The sequence below is a fragment of the Silurus meridionalis genome, chromosome 6, assembly GCF_014805685.1.
Source record: "Silurus meridionalis isolate SWU-2019-XX chromosome 6, ASM1480568v1, whole genome shotgun sequence".
NCBI lineage: Eukaryota > Metazoa > Chordata > Actinopteri > Siluriformes > Siluridae > Silurus > Silurus meridionalis.
In genome coordinates this window covers 26,173,421-26,196,247 of record NC_060889.1, presented here as the reverse complement: position 1 = coordinate 26,196,247, position 22,827 = coordinate 26,173,421, and the positions used below count along the sequence as shown (strand labels likewise).

Here is a 22,827-nt window from a genome sequence, read left to right as displayed (position 1 = left end):
GATGGATGGATGGATGGATGGATGGATGGATGGATGGATGATGGATGGATTAATATTTTGATTGATTAATGAGTAACTGGATTAATGGGCATAAATATGAATAGATGGATGGATAAATGTTTGGATATATGGAATAGCAGATGTTGGATTGCTGGACTGGTAGAATGTTTGATCAATTGGTTGATTAGAATATGGATATTATAAACAATGGATGGATGGATGGATGGATAGACTGACAGAAACATAGGCTGTATGATGACTGAATAAAAATTCATTTTTAGAATGGATGGTTAAACAGATCGATGGTTAAACAGACGCTGTAATTAATAGATGGATGGATGGTTGAACATCTGAATAGATAAATAAGTGGTTGGATAGATGCAAGAATGGATGAATGTGTGGTTGAAAGGATGAGAACATAGAGTGTAGGTGGAAGGGTGGAAGTACAGATAGCTGGTTGAATAGGTGGATGGATAATTTGGAGAACGGATGGTTAAATGGATAGATAAATCAATTCTGTGATGGATTAATGGTACATAGATGTCATGATGGAATGATGGATGGAACGATACATAGATGCTGCAATGGACAGAAGGATTTTTGGATTCTGGGAAGGTTTGATGGCCAAGTAGGTTGTTGAATAAATGGCTGGATGGGCAGATGGAAAGATCTGAGCTGTGTTGGACAATACGGCAAAGGATTGAATTGAAAGGATGGCTGACCGGTGATGGATAGATTGGGTAATGATGAATTGGGTCAAAGACTTGATTGAAGTTGAATGAATGGGAGGCTGGGTTGAGTACATGGCTAGAAAGATGAATAGCTGGATGGATGGTTTGATGAATGTCTGGATGACTGTACCTCAGCAAAATTCCTTAACTCTGTGTAAAAGGAAAGTAGAATGAACACCCTGTAGCTCAGATATCTGACCTAAAGAGCAGCTTAGCTCCTAATCCGCTGCAGCTGCTACAGGAACACAGAGGTGTGGATTCAGATTATAGGTTTGTGACTAGGTGTGTGTGGCTGAATCCAAGCTTCGGGATCAGACCAATAACACAAAGAAAAGGGGTGTGAGGGGACACAGGATGCATCAAGTGAGGATATGAAATAGAAGTGAAGAAAAGTGCATCTAATGATAGTGTTTAATAAATACAATCTTGACATGCCTTGTCCATGTGTGTCTGAGTGTGCACTCAAGGTCCAACACTACCTACATTTTGTTGTAACATAAAAGCCTTCTGACTTTTAACAAGATTAATTCAATTCAGCTGCTCTTGTTAAAACCATGCTGAGTCACTGAAAAGCCTGCCGCTCCAGTTCCTCACTATTCCACCATGCCTGGGTCCTTGGCAGAACCCGGAGCTGGTTTAATCCTATCACCACGGTGATGTTAATGGGATTATAGTACATTTATGGAGAGCTGGACCTCTGGGCCTGCAAACACAATTACCCTAGAGGAGCTAACCATAAGTGTGTGTGTATATGTGTGTGTGCAGGATTACGATCTGAGTCAGCTGCAGCAGCCAGACACTATGGATCCAGAGTGTGTGAAACCCGTCGGGATCCGCAGACTGGACGAGAGACCGCTGCACCCGGAGCCTCAGTACCCAGTCAGATCGGCCGCTCCACACCCTGGCGATATCGGAGACTTCATCAATGAGGTAACACACAAACGCATACAAACACACTTTTTCCTTTTTCTTAAACGAGGACCAACCAGATGTCCTCACAAAGTCAATACCAGTCACAAGTAAGGTATTCGTTGTTTGGTACCCAAAAATATATCAAATCATCAAACCTCTTTCCCATACCAGACTTTTTTCTCTTTCTCATTCTCATACACAATGTCAGGTGATATCAGAGATGGGTTTTTAATGTTATACTGACTTCCTGATTCCTACAACACAATCATTTTGCTTTTTTCTTTTCGTTTCCACATTGAGTTACTCAACACTCAGAAGCCAGAGGCACTTAGCCATAATTGCAGTCTCTTTATTTAGTCTATTTTTATAACCTAAATAATCTTTGAATCATAGTGGAGCTTCATAACAGGAACTAAATGTGAGCCAATCTGTACTCACACTCTGAAAAAAACAAGTAGGTGGGGGTCAGAACCAGGAAATGACAAAACACACTACATAGACTGGAAAATATGAGAACGAAACACAAGAATAAATCGGTAAAACACGCATAGCTCTATTAAGAAAATCATTATTAGTTTATATTTAATATGAGGTTTGAGATAAAAGTGTACAAGTCCAGGGCTGGATAATGCAATGTTCAGTTAATGGGGAACGTGTTCGCTCAATTCTTAGTCTTAGTTCTTAATCATTATGGGTTCCAAGAAGTTTTCTTTTAGAAGCAAAGAAGGATTTTTTTAGGAAGCTAAGTAATCAGAACTAGCCAAAGAACATTATCATTCATTAGGAGAAAAGTTTTCATCTAGCTTTCAAACAATTTGCCCCTTTAAAAGAACCTCTAATGGTTTAAATGTGATTTCTTAACGGCTACATGTACAAGTGCCTTTTACATTGGAAGGGAAGTGGTAGCTCAGTGGAAAAGTGGACTTTTTATCATAAGGTCATGTGTTCAAATCCCTTAGGCACGGCCCTTAACCCTCAACTGCAAATAAGCTGACAGGTAGTCCAAATCTACACACTAAACCACACTGTATAACATTTTAAATGTGAGTACTCAAATAAATAATACAGGAATGTGATTTCAATAAGGTCACAGCCATCTATCACCAAGTGTCCGAGGAAGAACCTACTAAACCTTTCACGTATGCAGAAGAAGGCAGGCTGGAAATAGATACAGGCTTTATGTGTCTTTATGCTCGGTGTCTAATACAACTAATGAGCCTAAAAGACAAGGCTTGCAATCCAGGGTTGTGAAGAGTACTTGAAAATCTTTACGACAAAACTCTTTATATATTACAAATCACCGATTCCAATATGACGAGTAAAAGTCTTAGAGTTTCTGTTTTGAACGGTACTTGTGTATTAAACGTAGACTCAAAGATGCACTATTCCTAAAACCAATACACCTTCTCTCAGAATGAGAGGTAAGTACAATTCAAGGCTCTTCTCTGTTCTGGCACCGAGGTGGTGGAATGAACTTCCCCTAGATGTCCGTACAGCAGAGTCCCTGATTATCTTTAAGCGACGACTGAAGACCTACCTCTTCCTGAAATACCTAAATTAGCACTTTCCAAGTTTGTAGAATTCGAGTTATATTTATATTGATTTTGTATTCTTGCGTACCAGTGTAGATTTATTCACTACTAGAGATTTAAAGCACGTTTGTACGTCGCTCTGGATAAGGGCGTCTGCTAAATGCCGCAAATGTAAATGTAAATGTAATACAGCGCAACCTCGATACTCGCGGGGTTACGTTCTATGACCCATCACGAGTAACAAAAAATGGCGAGGTTTTTACTCTCTCATTTTGATGGTTCCTTTTTCAAGTACTTGTACAAGAATTGTACATGTACTGTAGTGTAAACTCAACAAATGGAACATAAAATAATAAAATAGTTTTTCAAACATTTTAGGTCATTTATTAGTACAAACTCTGTTTTGAAATGTTACTTCAAACTTTCGAGCCACTCGCGGTGATTTTTCGTGAGTTACTATTAGTCCGGTTCCAAATGAAAAGTCCCGAGTGTCATGGTAGCAAATATTGAGGTTCTACTGTGCATATGTTAGTGAAATACCAAAAGCAGTTGATTTGTGAGATTTTATTTCCTAAAATGCAAGTCGGTCAAAAGAAAAAAAAGTAGTACAGTAAAACCATCTTTCAAAAACGGATCTCAATTAACAAATACAATTAAAGTGTCATGTCACAACGTAGAAGAACTGTTAGTATTCAGTATTGAGCCTTAATGACATCAACAGTGGTGCACAATGTTATTGGTAGCAATCATTGTCCATTAAATTATCCATTAAAATATAGTAAAAAGTACATATATTAAACTATAAATGTAGTTGAGTAGAGAGTAAATGTTGATTATATCTTTGATACTTGGTAAAACTAAAAAGTAGCTAAAAATGACTTAAATACAGTAACAAAGTACATTTACTCCAATACTTTACACCACTGATGCAAACTCTTTGACCTATTTTTCCAATTTTACCTCAGTGGTATTGAAGGCCTATGTTTATTTGGAAAAGCCATTCGCTCGGCTTTTCAAATGATCTTAACAATCTCAACACACAATTTGTTTCACATATTCAGTCTTGCCATAATATTACAATGTAAAGGCAGCTTGGCGGTACATCTTGGCAAAAAAAAAAAAGAATTGTCCAGCAAACGAGGAGTGCGAAAACCCTTTCCGTTGTTATGACTACTTCCGAGACCCGGTATACATTTTTTCTACAATTGCATTATCTTACAAGCTCTTCTCTTTTTAATGGCAAGGCTTGGAACCAATCACTCTTTCATCCAACTTTTTTTTTTTTTTTTCTTTTTTTTTTTATGTTTTAAAGTGAGAAGGACATCTTTCAGCACATCTTTCTCTGACTCACTGGTGCTCATTTCAATCTCTGCCGTGTTGTCGACGCCTTCTTTGTCTTCGCAACTGAACCGAACAAATCCACTTTGCCGTTTCATTTAAAGAAACTCTTTCCCAAGGCCCTGCGGGGACAGTTTGTTTCATTTTCTCCCTCCCTTCACCCAGCTGGTAGAGATGGCCTCGGCTTGATATACGGGAGCTTATTTATCTTATCCTTCATCTTTGAAGTGCAGGGCACTCTGCTCGAGAACGTCTCTCTCGTGCTATAACTCTCCGGCTCTTGTGGCGAGGCAGGGATAAAGGAGGAAATGTCCGCCGGGTTGCTACGTCTCGCTGGCGATTTTCTCATTACCTGCCCAGCATGGTGGCTCCTTTCTAATTCCGCTGCTCCTCCCTGATCCGGGAGGCCTGGCATGAAAGAAAGTACGCTCCGGTTTAGTCGTTACACTGCCTCGCATAAGTGTTCCACATCCTTTAACTTTTCCACATTTGACATTTTATCACCACTTCTTCTGATCCACAATAGATGCACCTGAATTATGGGATGTTCGTAATACACCAACAGGAATAAATAGAAGGGCGTTCAAGTCAAACCGGGACTTTTAATGTTACAGGTATACAAATTAATGCTAGCGTGTCGGTACTACACGCAGTAATAAATGGCTAATGCATCCTATTACGCTATTACGATAGGTGGGAAACATGTCGCCGGCCGGACCAGAGCCCGCTAATCAAGATGGCAGACAACAGTGCTAGCGCGTGCATTGAACTGCGTGTGGTGATAAAGGTTATAGCGAACATCGAGCACAGTACGATGATGAGACGCTAGGTCACGTTTGAATGGTGTATACGATTCTAAGTTAGACTCACTTCTGTCAGTGACGATCTCGGCCATGGTGGTTTCCTGATGATGAAGTGGAGCTGGCTGTCTTAGGATGGATCAGGCGTACCGAGAAAACTTTCTTTGCCTACTCTTTCTAGGTTTTAGTGAACCGGTGTAATAAGTATAAAAATGTAGCAGGGGAGGATGTCAAAAAATAAATGCCATTTCCACTCCTGGAACTCCCAGTTTGACTTGAACGCCCCGAGTAATTTTGCATATGTTGATTTCTTCCCACATTCTGCTATTATTGTCTTTTGTATTAATGGAAATGTGGTCTCGGTTACTGATGGGAAGATCGGATCTCTTTGAAAAATGAACAAATCTTTTTTTAGTCATTTAGTTCATTTTGTTCCCTTGATCAAATACAATGTTACATTATCAATAAGCCGATCCCCTAACACATCTACATACATCAACTTTGACTATAGTCCAAATCATTTATGAATGAATATTTATCAATGAATATATTGCTGCATAGCGTCTTTGGAAGTCGCGCGATTTTAAGAAAGAACAACTTGGATTAAAAGAGAAAAGTAACGGATCACTCTTTGAGGTGATTGGTTCTTCTGATTCACTTGTCTCAGTGGCTACATTGTTGTTAGGGTTAAGGGATATGGAAACCAGAAATTTTGGGGGGATTTTCATACTGAACACTCTAAAATTCACATCCAAGGATCGACAATTTCAGCTTGAGAAGAAAGAAATGACTACGACAACTAAAACCAACTCGAAACACTCTTTACAAATGTAGTGTGCAGAAAAAGCATCTGAACATGTCGAATCCTGAGGCAGATGGGCTACAAAAGAGCCGTTCTTGTCTGCCAAGAACATAACTCTGAAGCTACAATAGGTAGAGGAAAGATAGAAACAGAAAAACATATCTTTATTTCTGAAACTGGCCATGATTCATTTTAGAGCTATGAAATGACTTTTTCATTGTGCCTGTGCGTTTTTTTATTGGAAGATCAGCATATCTTCGCTAATCTCTATCACTTATTTAAATGCGATTTACTTCAGTCCTGCCTCGCTTTGCTTTTCCTCGCCACAAGTAATTGATCGTATCATTTAGCAAACAAAATTCTTTTTCTCCACCGCGCTTTGCCGACACTTTCCCGTCGTGGTGAAGGTTATTAATATTTTTCTTTTCGATAATTGCCTACAAATAAAAAGAGAAGGTTTTTCTTCTCATGTCGCACATTCTCAAGGTCGCTCCACGCATTTCCGAAACGGGAATTAAAAGAACCAATTAGTCACAGCGTAGAGATTGTTCGGTACAAATTCAGTATGATTTAGCCGTAATTGTATGCTAATAGAGCTACTGAAGCCTTCTGTGGTAAGTAAACATGCTGTTTTTGGTTACAGTTAGTCTTTAGTTAAACTCTTTCTAAATCCAGGACAACATTCAAAGTCCATGCTAAAAGCAGGACATGCTCTTGGTGGGTTTTTTTTCTTTCTTCCGTCCGGATCCTGTTGCTGATCACAGTTCACCTCAGATCATTATAATTCCTCATGCTGTGAAAGATGCATGTCTCGACCTTTCAGTCTGGGAAGCGGAGGTTGGTTAAAATGAGCCGAGCAGACCCCTGGAGCACGGACGCGACGCCCGTTTGTGCTTTTTCCCACAGATCCAGGATTGGGCTGTTTACAACAAGCTAACGAGACGATATTAAGGTTTCCAAGGTCACGTCACATAATGCCGCTGGATTGATCCGGCACGAGCTGTTTGTTTATTACTAATGAGCAGACGAGTGTGTGACGTTAACTCAAAACATTTATGCACCTCTTTATGTGTAGACGCAAACAGAGGAACTTTTTGAAGGTCGCAATACATCCTGTTAGGTATCTTTAGCAAGCGATCCTCTTTTGATACCATTTTCAAGACAAATATTCAGACAAACAGTTTGAATGTATTTTCTCCACAGAATTACATTTCCAAATGATTTATAAAGCAATATTTTTTTTTCCTTAAAGGGGAGGATAATGCCTGCATGTATTTGGGTTGCTTTTAAAAGAAAGCCACAGGCAAGATTCTAAACTCATGCCTTTTGTGCCCCAGTTTATATCAGCCTACTGAAAAAGAAATAAACATGCAAATGTAAGGAAGGGAAACATGATAGTGCTCAGTATGTATAGAATGTCACCTAAAGCATGACTCCTTTCCTCATGCCTAAGATCCATTACACCGAAAGTGCATCTAATAGTAATATAGGTAACAAACCATGTCCACATTAATACAGTTTTGTTTGAAAAGCATTTTTTTTCTAATTTGGATTAATTTGAAAACCGTGTTTTCATAAAAACGCTCCGTGTCCAGTTTTTTCATCGTTTTCCAAAAGTTGCTCATTCAAACCGAAATGTCTGAACGTCCTTGTACCACACATGAGTAAAATGAAGGTGCTTCCACTCGCTTCATTTCCACCTGGGGTTTATTTGCATTCGTCCAAATGTTACGTTTTTTTGTTACTGAAAATGCCACAGTGTGGACGGAAGGGCAAAAACGGAGAGAAAAATACACGTTTTCAAACGAAGACATCTCAGTGGACATGGTCTTAGTCAGTGAATAGGTCACTTTTTGCAGTGTTGCAGTGTGGACTGCAGTTTGAGTCATGTGATCAATTCAGCCAACATCGTAGACGAAATCATACAGTCATTTTGTTGTTATGATGAGGTTTTGTAAGCTTGTCCTTACCGTGAGCATAAGCGAATCCGTCAGCAGGATGATTTTCTTTGGAGAGGTCGAATATTTTGACGTATTTGTTTTGGCACGTCTCTCAGTCTTCTGTATATACTCACTCGCTTTTGCCACTTTATACTCCTGTGTTACTCGTAGCAACTCCTCCACCGCACTGTCAATCCGTATAAAAAACTCTGTGCCTTTCTTCGACGTTGACGTCCATTTTCAAGGTCCAAAGACCCTAAAAAAAAGTAAAATGACGCAGATCGAGGCGTCTTAGTCGTAAGTGTGGATGAGCAACTTTTGGAAAACGATTAAAAAACGATAGTGTGGACGCAGAGCGTTTTTTAAATGAAAACCCCGTTTTTCACATTTATCCGGATTAATGTAGACGTAGCCTCAGGCTCTTATGGTGAAACCAATATTTTCCTGTAATCCAGTTAATAACGTATGCTATTCTCATGCTGAGAAGCACAAAGGTTTTCTTTGGAATGGTTTGATTCTCTTTACCCAGCAGCGATTCCATTTTTATTTGTTGGCGAGTGAAACGTTGTACTTTTTTTTTTTTTTTTTTTTTTTTTCATTTATAGGTCCCTTTTATGTTGCGAACAAGACACATTTCAGCTTGCCACAAGGCGCAAGCCGTCTATCTTGGAAACCTTCCTATGGTGGAAAACCTACACACTTGTGCAAAAGTAAAAGAAAAAATAATGATCAAGAAATTGATCAAATGTAAATATTATTATCTCACAAAAACTTTACATAATTGATCCTGACCAATCACAATGAATCTTGGAATTTAAGAGCTTTGTGAACATACACATTCAGCTAAGATATGTTTTCTGATTGATATACAACACATCATCGCCACCACCCAAATGTGTATTTGCGAAATGGAATGAACTGCTTGCGTTTACATTTATTTTTATGGCATTTAGCAGACGCCCTTATCCAGAGCCACTTACAACTGAGTCATTGAGAGTTATGAGCTTTGCTTAGGAACCCAGCATTGCAGCTCGGTGGTGCTGAATTTGAACTTGTGACCTTCTGATTCAGAGTCCAATGCCTTAACCAGTGAGATCCCCCCTCCCATTAATAACTGCATTATTGATGTGAAAGTTTAGGTTACAATAGTTTCTTTTGTTTTGTCTTCACAGGGACTGAAAGCGGCAGACGGCGACCCCACGGCTCCCCCGTACGACTCGCTGCTGGTGTTCGACTACGAGGGCAGCGGCTCGACGGCCGGCTCGCTCAGCTCCATTAGCTCCTCCAGCAGCGGCGGAGACCAGGACTACGACTACCTCAATGACTGGGGGCCGCGATTCCGCAAACTTGCCGACATGTACGGAGGCTCAGATGAGTAAGACGAGTGAGATGGGAAACAAAAAACACAGGAGAAAACACACACACACACACACACACACACACACACATATATGCCTGGCTTTTCTCTACCCCTCTCCTGCCCTCTCCCCCATTCTGACTGATGGATGAGGACCGTCAACCATCAAACCGATTTTTTCCCCTGAGATGGATTTTTTTTCCTGCAGAAAATGTATTATGAAACAAAATGGGATGATAAAAAAAAAAAAAAAAACCTAATCCTAGGCTCAGTGTTGTAGTGTAGGCAGATTTATGCTTGTCGAAGGCTTTTGGCACTGATGATCATCCAGAGATGAGAAGATGAAGCGGAAGAGGAGACGAAGAAGAGAATGACGTCACTGTTTTTTTGGATTGTAGGCTTTCTGAAAAGCGCTCAGTTACACTGACTTGAATTTTACAGTACAGAAGCACTGGGATTTAACGTGCCTTTTTGTACATTTTCTTTTTTTCTTTTTTCTTTTTGGATCTGAAGGATTAGTTTGTAGTCTCTTCACGGCTTTAACGGTACTGACGTTTGGAGTGATTTCAAGACAAAACAGTGTTTTATTTCTGATCTGCTTCATAACATTTCTTTTTTTTTTTCCTGGTTTGCCCTCAACAATGAATCAATGAAGAGATCATACATGATGTTGGCTACTAGTACAGAATGATTCACCAGATCAATGTACAGTACAATAAAAAAATTTGAATTTATTTTTATTTTTTTCCCATTCATACAGACGTTTGCTGAAACAAACAAGTTTCAAGAAAAAACATTTTCTGAAGTGGTATTACTTTTTTTTTATAGGAAAAGCAGCAGTTGATTCCTTTTTCTGCTCTCATTCATTCATGTACAACTTCATTTGCCTTAGCCACCATCTGATGCCCTCGGTTTTTACTCTACTGTAAAAATTGTGTGTACATATTTCTTTTATTCTTTTTTTCTTTTGTTCTTTTCTTCTTTTACTTTTGATGTAGTCGATTCTGTAAATGTTTAAAAAAAAATGAAAAGAGCAACATTGGGCTACAAGTTCTTTATTTTTTTTTTTTGCATGTTTTTATCTGTTCACGATGATGATTACGAAAATAAGGACCTCTTTCAAAAATTTATGTACGGAGTGCTACAATTTCAGCTGATGCAAGATATGTCAAAGGTATGAGTGTTTTTTTTTTTTGTAAGAAAAAACAATAAAGTGACTAAAAAAAATGGTAAAGAAAGTTACTCTGAAAAAAAGGAAAAAAAAAATTAGAGTAACAACATTATCAGCACAAGTGTCAAATTTGTACCAAAAAGAGTTGAATGTGGTTGGGAAAGGGGTGGAAAGGGGTGGGGGTCGGGGGGTTTTGGGGGGCGATGTTTGTTGCTGGTTTTAATGCTCGAATCAGCTTTAAGAGCCGGACAGCTTTCTGACACACGCTTTGTGAATAATCTTATGTACTGGAATTCCAATTATTCACCCCCCCAAGCACCTAAATAAAAAAAAAGCTAATTTTTGGAGCTAAATACTGGTTTTGTTCTTTTCGCGTGTTTTCTGCTTCGCTCTGTACAAACTGACACTAGAGATTCCTTTCAGTTTTCAAAATAACGTTTATTTAGATTTTTATGCCAAAACTAATCGCTTTTGACTAATCAGATCCCAAAACAGAGCTTACTGTACTGTAGATTCAATGATTTACCACAACAACAAAAAAAAGGTTTCTTCGGTTTGGTCGTTTCTCATACACTTCCGGAATTATCAGTCACTTGGAATTCTGGGAAAAGTTGTCTCATTTTTAGGAAGCTATGTATTGTTTTTTTCTGTCCCGGGGTTTTCAGGGTTAAAAAGGTTCAAAGGATTCAGTCATCATGTTCAGTTCAATTTTTTTTTTTTTTTTTTGAGGGTCATGGAAACTGCTCTTCTTCCAGACCTTTGGGTCACAGCATGTACCACTCGAGGCCACTGACTCATGGGAGGTTTTACAGGCCTCCCCTTAGAACTGTGCTAGGAATAACAAAAGCGGTCACTTGAAGGGAGCCGAAGAAGTGTTTTGGAAAGTGAATGTGTTTTCAATAAAAAAAAAGGGTCTTAAAAAAGGTTCAAGGCAGCTGCTTTTAGATGAAAAAAATAGCTTCAGTGCCATGTGAATGATCGCACAAAACAAACAAACATAAGAGAACTACACAAACTAATGCATTCGGATGAATGAATGAAATGAACTATTGGAGTTTTCATTAAAAATAAGATAAATGATGCCACTAAGCTCATCAGAAACATTTCCTTCTGGACCTATTGTAATCTTTCAGGATGAATTTGGGTTCACTTGATGCTTGGAAGAGGACATTCACAGCATCAAATATCTACCTAAGTGAACACATTTAAGTATAAATAAATATGTATATAAAACATTATGAACATCTCTTCAGCATGGCACCTGTTAGTGGGGGTACTGTATATTAGGCAGCAAGTGAACATTTTGTCCTCAAAGTTGACGTGTTAGAAGCAGGAAAAATGGGCAAGTGTAAGGATTTCAGACGACTGGATCAGAGCATCTCTAAACTGCATCTCTTTTGGGATGTTCCTGGTCTGCAGTGGTCAGAATCTATCAAAAGTGGTCCAAGGAAGGAACAGTGGTGAACCAGCAACAGGGTCGTGGACTGTCATCGATGTACGTGGAGAGCGAAGGCTGGTCCATGTGGTCTGATCCAACAGATGAGGGGGGACCAACACAATATTAGGCAGGTGGTCATAATGTTATGGCTGAGATGTTTCTACACCTTCATTAGAGTCTACCTGTGTGAAGCTTTACTGATTAAAAATGATAATTTTTTTTTAATTTAAAAACATTTACAGACGTTTCTCGAATTCTGTTTTCAATTTGTCATTAAGGGGTTCTGAGTGCAGATTAAGGAGAAAAAATTGAGCAATTATAGTTTCAGCCTGCAACCTAACACTGAATACTTCTGAATAAATTCTGAATACTTTCTCAATGCACTGTATATATAGTGCTATGAAGCTTTTTTGGTGGTGCCAAACATTAACCCTCTTTAGAATACCTAATAAGTTTTTTCCACCGTAAAATCTAGCATCTATGTCAATTTGACACCAAAATGCCATCTAAAAAAAATTACAAAGATTGGGAACTCCTGACTGAGAATAAATAAACAAACAAACAAACAAATAAAGCACTAATCTTATATAAGGTTGAAAATTTTGCATGGCTTTATAGTGAGAAAAACATGTAGTGTATATTTGACAGTGTGGGTGTATTGTACACAATCCAAATCATGTACCAAATAAATGAAGTCATATGGCAGTCGTTAGCATAGACTTTATATACGTTCAAGAACAACACTACAATGTAAATTTTTTCGAAAGGCCAGAAAAGTCCAGGGCTGACTCCACGGTGCTCAATGCATCTTTAGCGGAATGCAACAAACACAATTTATACATTCATTATTAATATTCTGTTGAATTTGTACAGGCTTTTATGTGGCTGTGAAGGTTTTTGGTCAATTGTGTAGGCAGAGGCTGTCAGAATAAATAAATAGAAGAGATTTAGGCGTCTATAGGGGGCCAAGCACTGCCACAAATCAGAGAGAAGCATATGCAGTGTATTAAACTTTGGGTTGGAAAAATTTGCTGAAGCAGAACAACACACAAATCATAGGAAGTCATATTGATGTTTAAAGTGAGAAGAAATCAAGTGTAATTAAATCTTTCAAGGATTAAAAAATATTCAGATAAGGGTTTTTGTGGTATTTATGTCAGATTATTTCTTAAGATATATTATTTTACGGTTTTGATTAAAGTCAATTTTAACAAAACCATTAATGGTTAGAGTAAATGTACACATTGTTTTTGATTAAGTGAGGCCGGGGCTGACTTTGTTAGTCTACAGTCTGAAGTCTATCGGTAGTTAAGCCTTTGCATTTGTCATTACTGTGTATGCTTTTGACCACAATTATTAGGAGGTAAACCTTTAAAGTAGACAGTTTTGCACTATAATTATTATAATATAATACATTCATTTAGACAGTTATAAACTGTAATATACAGTGCAATATGTGCAAATCCTATAAAGCCTCAAATAAAGCTGTCTTTCTTGAAAATATATATTTTTTTATGTAAACGCAATCCTATAGAACAGACAGGTATAAACTATAAAATATACAGTATACTGTAATGCTACTGTAATCTAAATGCTGTGCAACCTAAACATTTATTGTATTTTTATGGGAAAGTGCTGGTACCTACAGCTGCCTTTCTTCTATCAGAAAATTATATCTGCTCCTAGTATAAAAATATTTTTTTTTCTAGCACTTTTACCATCTATACCAAACACCAGAGGTGGGAAATAATGAAGTACTAATACGTCGTTACTGTACTTAACTAGATTTTTCTGGTATCAGTATTTTACTTCACTACTTATTACAATTTACACAAATATCTGTACTTTCTACTTCTTACATTTTGAAAACAGGCTCGTTACTTTAGTTTTAATCTATTTGATGACAAAATATTTTTCTTCATCATTTTGTCAATATTTTGTCAATATTTTTATTGTGTTACCTAATGAATGTATTCAGCCTGAATACATTCATTAGGTAACACAATAAAAATTGCACAAATATGTTTTTTTCTGCCGCTCCCACCCGCAAAAGCCCACAGATAAAATGTATAAGTAGTTTTCTAGTTTACTTGCTTCCTTTTTGAATTTAAATAAAAATTAATTGGAAAATAAACGTTTGGTTTTGTTCGAGTTTGACTTTTTTCATTAGTGTAGTCAGTATTTCAACTTTTACCAGAGTCTTTTAAAACATAAGTATCTGTACTTCTGCTACAGTAAAGGATGTGTGAACTTTTGCCATCTCTGCCAACCACTTATCTCACCCCAGTCCTAATAAATAAGGCAAAAAGATTGTGAACTACATTTATCTGGATATTGACCTTGTACAAGGCAACTTAGAATTCTAAGTTAAACATCCATTAGAGTTATATAACTGAGCAATTACGAGCCCAGCAGCCTGGTTGTGCTGGAATTTGAACTCATGATCTTCTGACCCAAAGCTCAATGCCACTCACTTTCATTCAAGGACAAATCTTTGGATTATGGAGGTCTTGAATTGTCCCTCTTTTAAAAAGAAGTCAACTCTCCACTCTTCTCACGACCCTGGTGGGTCTCATCAGCAAGAACGATGAGTCAGCATACAGAGAGGAGGTGCAACAGTTAACAGCCTGGTGTAGAGTAAACAACAGGTCTCTGAACGTTGTGAAAACTAAAGAGATGGTTGTTGACTTTAGGAGATCGACGGATACTCAATGGAGATCGTCAAGACCACCAAATTCCTTGGTGTTCATCTGGTGGAGAATTTCACCTGGTCACTCAACACCAGCTCCATCATCTAGAAATTCCAGCAGGGTCTCTACTTCCTGAGAAGATTAAGAAAGCCCAACCCCCCCCCATCCTGACCACATTCTACAGAGGGACCATAAAGAGCATCCTGAGCAGCTGCATGGCCTGGTAGCATGCCTGGTTTGGAAACTGCCTCGTCTCAGATCGCAAGACCCTACAGAGGATAGTGACTGCCGAGAAGATCATTGGAGTCTCGCTCCCCTCCATTTAAACCACACGCTGTATCCACAAATCCAACAGCATTGTAGACGCCCCTGCACGCCCATCACACATACTCTTCACCCTCCTGCCATCAGTAAAAGGTCCCGAAGCATTCGGGTCTCACATCCAGACTGTGCAACAGTTTTGTCTTTAACACACAGAACTGTAGCAAACTCACACACTCACTCAACTGTGTTACTGAAGTATTACAACCTGAACTCAAACACACAATACTCATTTCACACATCCATATCTTCAGCACCACCAATATTATAATATCATTTGATTATAACTACATAACTGTTTACATGCTGTTTTTTTGCACAACCTTCTGTTTACATTTTGTGTTTATTTACTAATGCACTCCTGTATACAGTTTTCTTTTGCACACTGTACTGTATAACATACAGTAGGTTTCCTGGCGCTATTTTATGTTTTGTGTATACGTCCTACATCGTCTTGTCTTGCACTGTTTGCACTGAGTTGCACACGATGCACTTCTTACAGCGAGGACACTTACTATAGTGCTTATCTCTGTGATCGGTTATGAAGCTCTATGTTGTTTTTTTTTGTAGCACCAAGGTTCTTATTTGACTGTGTACTGCGTCAGCTATATATGGATGAACTGACAGTAAAAGCGTCTTGACTTGAATTGATATTAGTATATTAGTAATATTCGGATATTAAAATATTAGTATTGAATTCTCCTGTGTGTAATTTGTTGTCAGCAGACAAGACCTTTAGACTGGTTCTGGTCAAGTTTTCTTTCATTCTTATAAATTTATTGAGAATTACCTCATTTTCTACTCTTGTCTCCTAATTCTTTATTTTTGTATTATTTAACTAACATAAATTGTCATACGGTACTTTCAGCATTGATCAGATTCTAATGCTACAATATTAATCATACTTAAGTCAAACCAAGAAAGACTTTATTGTCACTGCAAAATTCTTCTTTGTATCACTCCGCATGTTAGGAAGCTGGGGGTCAGAGTGCAGAGTCAGCCATTATAAGGCACCCTTGGGGCAGAGAGGGTTTGTGGCTTTGCTCAAGGTTGCTATAGTGGCAGCTTGAAGGATCATGGTATCAAACTCGGACTTTCTGATTAGTAAGCCTTTTACCACTCAGCCATTGGAGTCTGAACGTGGCTCTGCCTTTCAGTGAACAACCAACTGCTCAGTTAACAAATGAATAATACAACCCCAATTCCAAAAAAAAGGAACACTGTGCAAAATTTTAATAAAAACAGAATGCAATGATTTGCAAATCTTATAACTAAATATTCTATTCACAATAATAATACAAATATAACATATCAAATGTTTAAATTGAAAACCTCCATGATATTGTAAAAAAAAAATAAGGTTATTTTTTTATTTAACAGCTGCAGCAGGTCACAAAATTCGGGACAGGGTCATGTTTACCCCTAGGTAGCATCGTGTCTTCTGCCAGTATAGATCTGGGAACTGAGAAGATCAGTTGCTGAAGTTCTGGAATGAATGTTGCCTGATACAGGATTGTAGCTGCTCAACAGTTCTGGGTGTCCTTTGTTGTATTTTTCATTTCATGATGCACCAAATGTTTTCAAATTGTGAAAGGTCTAGACTGGAGGCACTTTTCTTCGGCTTTCAAGGCAGACTGACTAACAACTTGTTCTAATCCTATTTATCTAATTTCAGTGATTAGAAAATATGGCACTGTAATATTTTAGAGGAAATAGGGGAAGTAAAAAATAGCAGCATTTTTCAACAAAATAACACAATAACTGCCAACTCACAGCAGACAGATTTGGGGCAAACTTGTGAATTTCTTTACAGTCTTGAATTCTTTCTTACAAGAATTTAAAGGTTGAGAATCTTTTGTATGTACCTTAGTTTTAAAAAGGGGCACTGTGTCTATAAATAAGGACAATGTGTCCCTGGAATGTGTATAAGTTCATAATCAATTGATCTGTAATTATAAGCCGTAATTATTGCAGCATTAACGTTTACATTAGAAAGTTATAAATGATCATTATTACAACAACAACTTTTGTATTAGACAATTATGAAATGTAAATAAAACACCTATGAACAAAAATGATTACATTCATCATGCAATTTAAGCGAAAAATATTTTGTTGGTTTCGGTAGGTTTAAAAAGCAGCACTGTGTATAAAACATAAAGAGGATGTGTCCTTGGAATGTGTATAAATACCACGGTCACATCCTAAAGCTAAAATTCTGCACTTACTGATGCATCTGTAATTACGGGCCATAATTATTACAGCAAAAAAAAACAAAAAACTCTAAATTTCATTTCAATTAATCCAATTTCCATAGGCATTTTTAATATTCCTACATACTTTTCAAGGTTCCATTGTTTATTTAAAAGTTTGAGAATTTTTTCCTGCATACATTTCTTTTAAAAAGGAGAATTGTGTATAAAAAAGGAGAAGGTGATAATTGTGTATAGATATACAGTATCTTATAAATCGTACATTCTGCCCTACCGATAGGACTAAATACTGTATATTATCTACAGTGTCAGGAGTCTAATCTTAGTCAAGTTTATGTTGAAATAACCACATACACCCTCAAATGGTAACCACATGTCTTTTCTGTGTTTGTCATGAAATTGCGCAGTACAACTCTCAACCACGATGTAAAGAACTTTCAGTACTAAAAGAAATATATTCACGTTTCCAGACTCCCCTCTTCCAAACCGCTGTGCAACGGGCCGGACTTCCTGCGCTGCACATTATCATCCCACTTAAAAGCCAGACAGAGACGAGTCAGTGCTACACTGATTGCACAAAAGAAGGCCTGTATTAAAACGTGTGTAAAGGAAAGCATGGCACAGTTTCCTCCTGTCCTGTCTGCTCAGCTCCACCGTTAGTCCATTCATACGGCTCGCTGCAAGACAGAGCTGACAAGCCAGATGCATACAGCTCACGACAGAGCGTGCTGCTAATACGCCAGGCTTTCCGTTATCGATTTCCCTCCGTACCTCGTGCCAAGGTGTCAGATTAAAAACGAGCGATTTCCTTTGCACCCGTTTAACACTCTAGAGAAGGGGGCACTGTTGTATGTTTATCTTTTTTTCAGTGAAGCCAGGATGAATCACCCCGTTTGCTCGAACGATTATGAAGGACATTTAAAGGGTCGTGTAAATATTTGAACCCCTTTAATGTGTAATAACTGGTGTGACTAATGCTGCCTTGAGGTCCTCGTTGAAAGTTCATCTGAGTGATGAGCCTTGAAATGGTTTTAGTTTTTAACTGTACAGTAAAATTACAAAAATTGCAGAAGAACTGAACAGAAGGTTCAGGGCCAATTCTTTACCTACAACCATCACCCTACTGAACTGTTGAACATCATTTTGCTCACCCATATACATTTTGTGTTATCTCTTTATAGTTATAAATATGTATATGAGTAAATTCACAGCATATCATAATCCTATCTGCATATACACTGTGTATTATGGGCAATGTTGTAAACACAATGTATATAGCTCATATATTGTATGCTCATACAGATATATGATGCTATGTTTTTCAACACGGTACAAATAGTTTATTTCTTTGCTTCAGACGACAGTAAATCATTAATTGACTTCTAACACATGGCGCTTTCACATACAGGCATTTGTAGTGCAAAAAAAAGAGAAAAAGCCAGATAAATAAAACCAGACATTCTTTTGCTGTACTGTCTCCAGAAAGTTGCAGCTCTACCTCTGTCATGTTATTCTGTATTCTATGTGACTCTCAGGACACGCCTCGCTCTCCAGTGTGTTGTGATACGGCATATTCAGGTAGCGTCAGTGGTGCTGAGAGAACGCGCTCGAGAAACAGATTAGATTAGATTAGATTGATTAGAAATCAATCTACAGATCAAATATTGGTCACAAATTAATGGTCACTTTCTATTAAAAGTAGTAAAAGTATAGCGCATCTACTATTAATTATATACCTGTATAAATAAAACAAATTTTACCAATGCATATATGTTTAAAATAATGCATCGCAATACAGATGGCAATTTTTATCGCTACAGTCATGTGCTAAATATAAAAAAACTAAAAATAAATATAAAGAACAAAAACAATGTCAGGTTCCTTTATAGAACAGTGGCTAAAATAACTACAAATCAGGTATCTGAAAAATTTATGAATTTCTTCACAACATTTTTTTTAAGTATTAAAAACACAATTGAGGAGGTCCAAACTCTGACAGCATGTTGTGATCCGGTCTCACCTATAGCTACACAATTACAATGCTTTAAATATTGGACAGGAAGGGCTGTACAATGTTATTACCAAAGTCAAATCTAATGTCTGTTAATCCCATTTCAACTAAACTACTGAATGGTGTTACATACAGCTGGTGAACCTCTTCTGAATATTATTAACTCTGCTATCTTTAGGTCACGTCCCTAAACCCCTCAAGTTGGCAGTTATTAAGCCCCTAATTAAGAAATCTAATTTGGATCCAAATTAACTATCAAATTATAGACTCATTTCAAACCTTCCATTTATGTCTAAGATTTTAGAAAATATTGTGTCTGCCCAGTTATGTTCCTTCTTACAAGAAACAATATATTTGAAGAGTTTCAGTGAGGTTTCAGGCCCCATCACAGCACAGAAACTGTGCTAGTTAAAATCACAAATTAACTTTTTAGCTTCAGACCAAGGCTACATCTCTCTGTTAGTTTTGCTAGATCTTAGTGCTGCATTCAAAATTATAGAATGCAGCTTTCTCCTGGATCGCTTACAGAATTAAATTGGCATTCAGGGACAGGCATTAAGCTGGTTTAAATCCTACCTGTCTGATCGTTACCATTTTGTAGATTTAAATAGAGAACTATCCAGGTTAATCCAAGTAAATCATAAGGTGACACAAGGTTCAGTTCTAGGACCCCTGCTTTTCACAATATACATGCTTCCCTTGGGAAATATTATTAGAAGGCATGGGATTAGCTTCTACTGTTATGATGATGATACCCAGCTATATATCTCATCAAAACCAGATGAAACATCTCATTTGGCTCAGTTAACTGAGTGTGTTAAAGAATTAAAATGACGCATATCTTTTATTATTCAATTTAGAGACAGAGATTTTGCTATTCTGCCCAAAAACCAGTACACAGAAGCACCAGAATTTCAACTTGCATTTAGAAGCATGCACTGTAAGTTATAGTTCAACAGTAAAAGACCTGGGAGTTATTTTAGACAGCAGCTTGTCTTTTGAAAATCATATCACCCATATAAAAAAAAAAAACAGCCTTTTTTCACGTAGAAATGTTGCTAAGCTAAGAAACATGTTGTCTATATCTGATGCAGAGAAGCTCATCCATGCATTCATGACCTCCAGACTGGAATATTGTAATGCATTACTAGGTGGATGTCCTGCATCATTAATAAACAAACTACAGTTAGTCCAAAATGCAGCAGCCAGAGAGAAGATATCACCATATAACCCCAATCTTATCCTCCCTACACTGGCTACCTGTTAAGTTTAGAATCGACTACAATCTATTGCTACCTACCTACAAAACACTAAATGGTTTGGCTCCCATGTATCTATACAGTCTTCTAACACGCTACAATTCGACACGCTCTTTGAGATCTCAAAACTTTGGGCTTCTAGTAGTTCCTAGAATAGCAAAGTCCACTAAAGGTGGAAGAACATTCTCACATTTAGCTCCTAAACTTTGGAATAGTCTTCCTGACAGTGTTTGGGGCTCAGACACACTCTCCCAGTTTAAGTGCATATTAAAGACGTAACTTTTTAGTGAATCCTACACATAACACACATCACATATCATAACCTTGTGCTCCAGTACATCTGATCACATGCACATTATCAACTTGCGCTTGTTAATATTATGAACAGCAGCTATGCTAATTTCTCTCCACTGCTTCTCTTTCTCTACCCATCCCGAGGCATCCTGAGGTTGCGCCAGCTCAATTTATGTCCCACCTCATGAAAATTGTGACCTTTAAAGAAGTAGATGCCGAGCCCCCTAACATTCGGAACCATCTAGATACGTACCAGCGCCATTTTGATTCTACTTCAGGTGGAGTTTGGACATTGGACCTCTTTGAGTGTTTAAAGAATCTGGCATGGAGAAGCTGGTGTTGGATCTATGATGATCTCAAATGTTGAGCTATTTTATGAGTTGCTTAGTAACTCTTACTTTCCGGCACGTGGTAGCACACGGTAGTTCTCACTCTCTGTTTTTTTGTATTGTTTTAAGATTTATAATCACACTTTTGATATTACCCAAAAAAGAATGGGTTATCCTTTTGAGTCTGGTTCCTCTCAAGGTTTCTTCCTCATAACCTCAACGGTTTTTACTTGCCACAGTCACCCCAGGCTGCTCATCAGGGATAAATACATATAACTCACTTTAATTCTTAAATTCTGTAAAGCTGCTTTGAGACTATGTCTATTGTGAAAAGCGCTATAGAAATGAACTTGACTTGACTTATCCAATGCACACTTTTTTGCATCACATTGTTAATGTCAGGGTTGCGACCAGGTCCCAAATGCTGGATGCATAAAGGTTATGGTGAAACAGTTTGTAATAAATGAAACAGGCAGGGGGAAAAACACAGACCAAAATACCGGGTGTCCTTAAATACCGGGTGGCACGGGAAAAATGGCGAAATGGCTGCCGACCCGGAAGTGCATGTAGAAAAACTGGAAGTGCACGCCGCAAACCTGAAAGAGCCTGACAGTGCCAACTCCCTCCATGCCTGGCTCCAGATGTTTTGCATGTGTTTTGCATGTGTTTTGAAATGTGTTTTTAGTAATGCAACAGGAACCATTTTAATTCAATTCAATTCATTTTTATTTGTATAGCGCTTTTAACAATGAACATTGTCTCAAAGCAGCTTTACACAGATAATGTGGTGACTAAAAGTGAATATGTTCTTTATGAGTAAGTTTGTCCCTGATGAGCAAGCCGGTGGCGACTGTGGCAAGGAAAAACTTCCCGAGATGGCATAAGGAAGAAACCTTGAGAGGAACCAGACTCAAGAGGGAACCCATCCTCATCTGGGTTGCACCGAATGTCCATTTGTAGCAGATATACAATGTTGTGGGGTACAATGATGATGATCAGAAGCGAACTGTATTCCTGAGTCAGTGTAAGAGACTGTTGACATTAACTACAGTCCAATCCATCCTCAAAGCGCCCGTTCTTACCCTGGAATTTTATGGAACCACCCAAGGCGTTGATGAGAAACCGTCCCAAGGTGCACAGAGTGGCCTCCAGTCGAAGAGAACACTATCCAGAGGCAGACCTGGACAAAGTGGGAAGATCCACAGAGGGGAGAGGGGCAGGAACAGTGGTCACTGGAGCCTCAGAAGCAAGTTTAACTCGACCGAGAGAGAGAGAGAGAGAGAGAGAGAGAGAGAGAGAGAGAGAGAAGAGGGTGACAGGAAGAAAAGGATATGGATTATTAAGTGTCCTTATTGTATGAAAGTTAATGTCACTGTGCAGTTTGGACTCCGGCAAGACTCGCTATGGCAGCATAACTACAAGGGAGAACCAGAAGGTAATACAGACATGAGGGATCTCTGGGATAAGAGATGACCCACCACACCACCGTCAACAAACCTGAGTTGTTCCTATCCCAGTTCACCAAACACTCTATATCCATGTTCTCTCCAGATCTTAGCCTTTACCTAAGAAAAAATTTTAGGCGAAGCTCTGAGGTTGGGCATCCCCATCCCAGCAGGGCTCAGGGGTTTACTGCTAAGTTGTCTCGAAATTGTCACTGGGACCACCACGTGACCAGAGCTGGTAGTT

The 22,827-nt window shown here is 38.2% G+C and overlaps 1 protein-coding gene across 1 annotated transcript in view; it reads left to right on the top strand.

Moving 5' to 3' along the window:
* The window catches only part of LOC124387806 (cadherin-2-like), a 99,630-nt gene extending 88,694 nt beyond the window's left edge, over positions 1-10,936 (top strand). The window contains exons 15-16 of the mRNA XM_046852400.1: positions 1,497-1,661; positions 9,228-10,936. Coding sequence (XP_046708356.1) covers positions 1,497-1,661; positions 9,228-9,434 — 372 coding nt within the window. The 3' untranslated portion in view covers positions 9,435-10,936. The remainder of the gene's footprint in view (positions 1-1,496; positions 1,662-9,227) is intronic.
* The last annotated feature ends 11,891 nt before the right edge of the window (positions 10,937-22,827 follow it).